Source organism: Pristis pectinata, chromosome 3 (assembly GCF_009764475.1).
Source record: "Pristis pectinata isolate sPriPec2 chromosome 3, sPriPec2.1.pri, whole genome shotgun sequence".
Classification (NCBI taxonomy): Eukaryota; Metazoa; Chordata; class Chondrichthyes; order Rhinopristiformes; family Pristidae; genus Pristis; species Pristis pectinata.
Genome location: NC_067407.1, coordinates 53552755 through 53561520, shown reverse-complemented (window position 1 = coordinate 53561520; position 8766 = coordinate 53552755). Strand labels below are relative to the sequence as shown.

The window sequence follows — 8766 nt, the reverse complement described above, 5'->3', positions numbered from 1 at the left end:
TTGCTATCCCAGTGAATATATCTTGCTGCAGGCTATGGTAGCTGCACCTCAGTTGAAATGTCGCTCCACTGGAGCAGGCTAGGAAATAGGGGAAAGGCCTCAGTGCAACATCTGAGCTTTACATTCCACTTCTGATGATTGTTTTAGTTAGTCTTGTCAAGATTGTTTTTGCATTATTCATCTTCTGAAAAGAAGATTATTTTGGTAAAATAATAAAAGAGAATGGTAGGCTGGGATGTAGTTGAGAGGGGATTGACAGTGGACAGGACATAAGAGTTACCAATTTGTTATCACAGCAGTTTCCTGAACAAAAACAAGAGTCTCAGCCTCTGCCTATATTTGGTGTAAACCTCTGCCTATATTTGGTGTAAGCCCTCTCTCCTCATCTTGCCATCCATATGACTTTTCAAAGTCCTTTTGAGAAGCAGATAAGGGCTAGTTTTCCAAACAATGGCTAACTATTCTCAACACACATAAACACACAGACACACACACACAGATACACAGACACATAAACAAACACAAATGTACTATACACAAACAGGCACATACACACAAGCAAGAAAGAAAGAATTTGCCAGCTTTGCCAACCTGAGTTAAAATAACATAAAAATGGTTTCCAGTTCAGCAATGAGGGTTGGTTTCTGCCTCCTAGTGCCAGTAGCTTGTAACTGCTCAAAGTATTTATTTTTCTCCTTTCTGATAGGTGAACAAAAAAAAGCAATGACCAGGTTCTGGCCTCCAGCGCTGTCTGTGTGATTTGTACATTCTCCTTGTGAGCGCGTGGGTTTCCTCTGGGTGCTCCAGTTTCTTACTACATTCCAAAGACGTGCAGGTTGTCAGTTTATCCGGTGACTGTAAGTTGCCCTTCATGTAGCTGGCCATGTGAGAAGCAGGTTTGTCTTACTGGGCATATGAGAGATAATAGGTTGCATGAAAATAAGTGTGGGAATGGGATTGATTGGATTATGCGTAGAATCAGCATAGACTGGATTGGCCAGATGACCTCCTTCTATGTTGTATGAAAAAAATGGAACTATTAATACCCAAGAATCCCCATCCCATATTTTGTCATTAATTTTGCATTTGATATTTGTTAAAGCCAGTCAGCCTTCCAAAGTATAGAAATGTACCTTAACCCAAGACTATTTGATCTATGGGATCAGACTTTAGTAATTTATTTACCTTTCTGTTTCTCGTCCTCATGTTACCTACTCCACTTCCAATGATTTCAAAGGGAGGACAAGTATTAAGTTCCAAGTATACACTGTTGGCACTTAGCTTTATTGCTTAAAGATTTGTGTAACATTTTATTCTCAGTATTCTCTACAAAAATCTGATGACAATGATGCAGCTTTCATCAGTTGTTGCTGATGTTAATATAAATGGACATCCACAGACTTACACCTTCAAACTAGGGAGAGTTGCTGTACTGCAGTGCAGATTTTACCTGCCTAACCATTCTTACTGCAGCTAAGGGAAAGGTAGTATTGTATAGCAAAAAGGAGGCAATTTAACCCATTGAGTCTGAGTCAACTGTCTGAAAGGGCTGCTATTTAATGCCCCACTCTTTCCTCATGCCTTACGAATGTGTTCCTTTTTAAGCATATATCAATTATCTTCCAAAAGTTACTATTGCTTTCATCTTCCTTTTGATCTTTGCCATCCAGATCACAATTTACAAACTTAAAAACAAACTCACCTCCTGTCCTCCTCACTTTTTTGGCAAGTGGAAACACTTCCCCCATTTACTGTATCAAGAACCCAAATAACTTCCACCTTCTCTGCTCTAGTCCCAGCATTTCCATTCTCCACACAGAACTGAAAACATTCATCTCTATTTTCAGCCTGGGTAGATCAACATATTATCAACTTTAATTCAAAAACGGCTGTGTTTTCTGCTCTTTTATGTGATTTAACATCATTTCTGCAATCCAGAGCCTTTGTACTTGCAAGATACAGAGGATTATATGCAAGAAGAACAACAACCTGCTTATTTTATTAATCCTGCATTAAGAAGTGTACAAATGTAAAGCTCTTCAAAGGCTAGACTAGGAATCTACATACAGTATGTTTGCAGCTGAAATTTGGGAAGTGGGGTGATCAGTCCATGGTAATAAGTAAATATTCTAACGATCAAGTATTGTCATCAATCAAAATAGGTAAAATCTATCCAAAGCACCCAATAAACCTTGAAGGTCATATGCATAAACTTAATGTCAAAGCTAAGTAGAACAGGACTCAAAGCAGGAATCACTTCATCACACATGTAATAGAGGAAGTCAGGATCTCTCTCCCATGCAAGGCTGCTGAGAAGAGGTTGACAGGAAATTTCAAAAGTGGGATTGATAGTTTTTTTTTGTATGGCCATATTACTGATGCTTACAGAACCAAGCTTGGAAAATACTTATCAACCACTGTTTAATTGAATGGTAGAACAAGCTGAGGAGGATGAATCAGACTTCTCCTATTCTTATGCTTCTGTACAATATTCATAATGAACTCCCTGGGATTGAGGAATTGGCTTGTTGGAAGAGTTCTTGTGGACATTGCTGTACTGCAACAATGATTCTGACCAAACAGCTAGAGATTACTGCCTTAGTAACCTCTCCAATATGTTTTTATTGTTTTCATCTTCCAAATATTAAAATCATCCAAGATGCCATTTAATGTTTGGTGGTTTTATCCCTTCTATAGACATAAGATATACAAATATTTTCAGATTGATATATCAGAATAACCTGATTTTAGTTTATTTCAGTTATTTTTGCCCTGTGCATTATCATTGCATATCATTTTTTGTCTGCCTGTTACCTTTTCTTGTTATTTACCATTGGTTATTATTAGCTGGATGGAAAGTCTTTCAATCAGCATGTTCTTCTTACTTGAAAGATTTGGATTAGGCAGCAATCGCAGGCAGCCATTACCAAGGTGTGGTCGCATACTGGATTCGTATGCACTCTAGCAAGGGTGGATTACCAGGTAATTCATTGTGTATACAGGAAAAACTCAATAGACATGTTTAATCTGGGTGGTCAGTCCTCCATTAGATGACGTCATTAGGTACATCACCCTGGGACATTTTATTATTTTATAAATGTAATTGAAATGCAAACTGAATGACAAGAAAGAAAGTGCAACTCAGCTTCAATTTCTGGCTTTGGAGCCTTTATGTTTCCAGCAAATGAATATAAATGTTACAAATGTTGCATGAACAACTGACTATACTAGCCACCTCATTAACTAGCTGTGCGAGTATTTCTTGCATATGGCAATACTGTTACAACATAGACCCCTAACATATAACCAGCATCAATTTAGAGGCTGCAGCAAAACATCCCAAAGAACACTTGGTTCTCCTATCACACTTTTGACAAGATGAACGTAAGAAGAGAACATTTGCATGATCTTCAGATATTGTGTTTATTTGAACTGAAAACCAGAGTGCAGCTTTACATGCGCATGAGGCTGCCGTTTGGTTGAGCAATCACGTCAATAATGGCTCAGAAGAAAAACTTCCTTTTTTGTGGTGTGCATTCACATCACCCAGTTCTACTCGCACAAACAGTACTTCCCCCCAAACCCCACACCCCACCCCTCCACCACCATAAGCCCTGCCTATATATGAATCCAGTGTGAGAGAAAGGAACACTTACTGACAGCAAATGAAGCAAAACCTACAGAATCAGCCAGTGCACACCAGCCAGACAGACATGCCTGAATTCATGCTCCCCCAGAACACATCAACGAAGCAGAAAGACATCACTAACTGTGCTACCACTGGAACTCAAGTGACTGAGAAAAGGAAAGCAAAGTATCTGTAAGCATTACCTTCTTACTATTACTACAAGAACACTAAATTTATGAGTAGATTTCATTAACTGTATTGCACAACATGACTGGCCCTTGCCTGTCATACTGTACTTCATCATGCACTTGTTCAACTGAAGAACATATATCTTTGTCTCTTCTATCTCAATTTATAAAAAAAGCAAGTAATGGTTGGATTTTTTTTACTAATTCCGTGTTAAATTTTTGAATTAATATTTCGCATGTGTAGTGGTAGCTGCCTCACGAGTGCAGAAGGGTGTGTGTAGATAATAATGGGTCCTTACTTTCCTATAAGCACTTTGCTGTTCATTGTGTTAGGATATGTAAATATCACACTCTCAACATAGATCTAAAATGGAAAATGAATGCAAATTATTTGAACAGAATAACTGGACGTCATCAGAACTCAAATCAACTTCAACAAACAGACTTTATCTATAAAGCATAGTTTGCTGGCATTAGTCAATCAATAGCTCAGGTCATTTCAACAGCACATCCGCAGAAGTCAACCCATTTCATTACGCCTCAAGTAGTATTTCCTTGACAAATTCTCTCTTGGTTACTTCTATTTGACTGAGTCTAATGTTTTTTATTAAAAAGTTATGTAATTTATATTTGACTAAAGAAATGCTGAACAGACAAAAGGTCCAATTATCAGTTCTTAAATAGATTAGAATACAATTAATGCGAGCAGGAGTAGAATTCTTCTCCATTCTTGTATTAATTCAAAATAATATTGTTAACACTGACATTTCTTTTTTACATGTTGCCTTAGAGCCAAGGACCTCAAGACTCGTCTGTTTTCCATATTGCTGAACTCTGAATCTCAACATCCAGCAATAAGTTTTCTATCCAACATGTCAGGAAAACTGGACCTGTCCATGGGGTAAGTAGTTTCTCTTTCATCGCTTTTTGAAAGAAATTATCTCTAAAAAATGGTCAGCAGACAATAGATTGTAAAGTGTAAGAGAGTACAAAATGGGAGCTTCATTATTTAGAGGAATAAACATTGTGCTACAAGTAAATATTTCAAAAAGAACATCACTAAAATGGGTAAGCTCATTACTCCAGTATTTTGAAAGTAAATTTGTACAAACTGGATATAAATTTCAGAACAAAATAGCTATTTTATACAAGTGAAAGTTGAGTTGAATTTAGGAATGAAATATCCAAGTCATTTTATTCTCTTTTCTATAGCCTCACTCTTGAAGAGGCAACACAATGGTCCAAGTCTTTGGACATTCTCCTTGCTGATCCATGTAAGTAATAATTCTTACTCTGACGTTGGATGATCACTGCCATTGATCTCTTTCATGTATGTTCTCTCTAAATAAAAATCTAAATTGGTACTTTCTCTTCCTAAAGGCGGTCTTGCAGCATTCAGGGCATTCCTCAAGTCAGAGTTCAGTGAGGAGAACATTGATTTCTGGCTGGTCTGTGAGGACTACAAGAAAACCAAATCTACAGATAAACTGGGTTCCAAGGCACAACATATTTACAGAGAATTCATTCGAAGTGATGCCCCAAAACAAGTGAGTGATTTTTCGTCAACAGGCTTTATATCTGGTCTGCACTACTAATTCATCTGCATGTATAATTTCAGTCAAACTAATGTTATCATTACAAGTTCTTCGTGATTTTTTTTACTGGTGAGTTCATACTGAGTGTCACCAAGCCTTTATAGTAACTGTTGTGGCAAACCCAAAGAATATCACTGAAGCCTGGTCAGCCCCAAGAAAATGATCCAAAAATCTTTAATGCATTTAAGATTGGTGCCCAAGTGATGCAAGTGTGAAATGTGCCCTGTCCTCTCCTTAAAGTATAGTGCATCCTGTTCAACTATCATATCAAAGGAAATATCTGAACTCTTATCAGTGTACCTCTGACACCTTAATCATTATGTTTAGTGCATTTAAACTTTGGTTATATTGCTGTGGAGCTAACAGAAATTTTCTAGTGTTCTTTCCTCAATAATTAATAGGAACAAGATGGGAAGTGTAGGTACAAATCAAATATTTTTATGTCGTACTTACATAGTCTTTTCACTCAGATTTCCACTTGTGTGTACATTCCATAATATGGTATCATAAATAAGAGTTACTGAGAAAATGCACGGAAATATATCCCAAAACTCTGCAGAATATAATTGTATTCCCCCCTCTGAATACAGTACTGCAACTTGCAATTACGCCATATTTCTAAGAGACCATCCCAAGACAGTACGCCAGAGAGTAATCAAAAAAATGTACCTGACACTGAACCTCAAAGACAGATTTGACTTTTATTTTCATTCAAATTTTGACCCAGAGCAAACTTATGCGAGCTAATGCTGAGTAGATCTGACATTAATGCAAGCTCGGTAGCTCGAATATACTATAATTTAATAGACAGCAGGGTATACAGTGCTTGAGTTACTGGGAAGACCAGGTAACACTGTGCAGCTCTGTCAGTATAAAGCCCAACTAACAACAGAAAAACAAATCACCACACCAGTTTAACAGGTCTTTTTTCTATATTTAAAGATTTAGCAGAACTGAAACTGTTGACAGTCAGACCTCAACAGAATCTTCATGACTCAATGCCAGAAAACAATTCAGTTGGGCATGGGGAAATTCGGCAGTTATTCTGAACAGATGTACGTTCTCAGATTGAACAGTGTGTTAATTTTCAGACAAGAAAAATATTGAGTTTTAAATATAATGTAGAAATTAGGGCAAGTAAGGAGCAAAGTATTAACCTGTGTCCTTTTTTAATATAGGTCAACATTGATGGTAATATGAGAGATTTGCTCAGCAGGAGTGTTCTACTGCCAACTCCTGGTTGCTTTGAGGGGGCCCAGAGAATTATCTTCGGTTTGATGGAGAAAGACTCCTACCCCAGGTTTCTAAAATCGGATGCCTACGCAAACCTGATAAACAAAATACAAGCCAGCAACAGCAACAGTTAAATGAAGAGTTTTCTCCAACAATAAGATGATGAGAATGATGATGAAGGCCAAGTCTGTATTTCTGATATTTGCATGCACCACAGCCCTGCATAGAACTAGAGAGATGAAATCTGCCAGGAAACATGAAAAGAATACTGAAATTCAATATAAACTCATTCAGAAGAAGGGCAAGGAGTACTGCCCAGCTTCAAGGACAAACACATTTCCACATGCTGTGCCATTTGCGTATCATTGCAAGGCTTCTCACCAAAACCAGAACCATTTTTATTTCCTTCACAAGAAGAATTACAAGGAGAACTTGCAACAAATTTGATTCGGTAGAGGGACAGTGAAATATGAACTAATCTTCCTCACTCATGTTTTACGATGAACTGGAAGATTTTTTTTTGACTGTTGCATGCAAGCCATGTGGAACAGTTTTAGCCTGGATTGCTTTGCACTATGCTCCATGACAAATTACATAATGTTCTGATACAGAAATAAGGAGCTGTGGTGATTAAAGTATTTATTTATTATTGCTTTTTTTCTAATTTTAAATGAATAGTTCTGAGCAATGACATAAGATCACAGCTTCTTTTAAAATATGTATCTTTCAATAATGGTAGGATATGTCCTCAGATCATTACAAGCATTTAGGCCACTTGTTAGGTGAGAGCTTTTTACCAGGAAGGTAAGTGTGGGAAAGCTGAGAGCAGACAATGCAACAAATATCTGCACTATTACCACACTAAGTACAACCTGCAAGATATTTTCTTCAGGGACAATCCTGACCCATTCTTAGAGTCAATATGAGTGAAAAGTTATTGTAATACCTTTACTGAAACTGAATTATAGTCTCTTACCCATAGAGCTTCCATTTATGAAACATTTTATGAAAAATATCTTTGATAGAGTCATCAAAGCAGTAAAATGCCACAGGATGTCAAGAGAGTATAATTAGAGCAACCCTACTGATCCAATAAAGGACAGGTGACCAAACAATTGTTCAACGGGACTTATACCCACCCACCTGTCTGCCTTCTATACTTTTGAATGATTTCCCACCGACAAGTGTATTAGTCATTTGGTGATGTCACCTGCAGCACAGAGCATTATGATGAGGAAATAGTGAATAGTTTGAAAGCTGAATATTGTTTTATGTTAACAAAATATGCTTTTGGATCACATAATTTGTCTGGCAAGGAAATTATAATCACCAATTTTCCGGCAACATTATCAAAGATTATTTTATTTGAATTGGCTATACAAAATCTGATAGATCCTGACATTTTATTCATTCTGACTAGTGATGCTAATGAAAGGGCAATAAAACATTTCCTGCTGCAATTAAACTGCCAGGAGAATTCATGTTTTTTTTAGCTTGATTGCATTATTATGCAGCATAGTATATTGTTCAGTCAGAGAATAGAGTGTAGCCATTTGCTCAAGGCCTTTGATGTGTTCAGGTAATGTTACAAACAACGCAGTGGCTTTATATAACTTGGGCCCTTCCTTTCCTGATTAGTCAGCACATTATCTCTGTAAAATATTCACACTGAAGCATGAATGAGTACCAAATACTCACAAGCCTTGAACTGAGTAAACAGTTATGAGAAAAACCGTCAATGAAAGTGATATAGTGACAATAAATGATGTTTATAATATATTTTGCTGGGCTCTACTTTCCTCCGTTCACTAATGTTGCAAGATATTAAATGAAAATATAAGGTGTGGCCTCGTACTTAACTCTCTACTATACGTTCATCACTACCACCTCTTCTCTGCCTTCAAGTCAAGTTGAGTTTATTGTCATATGTATATGAATGCACAGGTGCAATGAAAAACCTACTCACGGCAGCATCACAGGCACATAGCATTAGACATGCAACATTCACAAGAAAAACATAATATACAAAATTATACAAGAAAGAATGAGAACAATAAAAAAAAGTCCATTGTAGTGCAAGGTGGGCAAAGTGTTGCTATGCTGAGATAGTGATTAGGGTTGT

At 37.1% G+C, this 8766-nt stretch overlaps 1 protein-coding gene across 1 annotated transcript; it reads left to right on the top strand.

Annotated features, from left to right (window-relative positions):
- The first annotated feature begins 3634 nt into the window (after positions 1-3634).
- Positions 3635-8423, top strand: LOC127567899 (regulator of G-protein signaling 21-like). Its single transcript, XM_052011080.1, has 5 exons — positions 3635-3820; positions 4607-4717; positions 5029-5090; positions 5197-5363; positions 6590-8423. Exons 1-5 carry the CDS (start codon positions 3666-3668, stop codon positions 6776-6778), a joined length of 684 nt encoding a protein of 227 aa, XP_051867040.1. The 5' UTR covers positions 3635-3665; the 3' UTR covers positions 6779-8423.
- Positions 8424-8766: the final 343 nt, after the last annotated feature.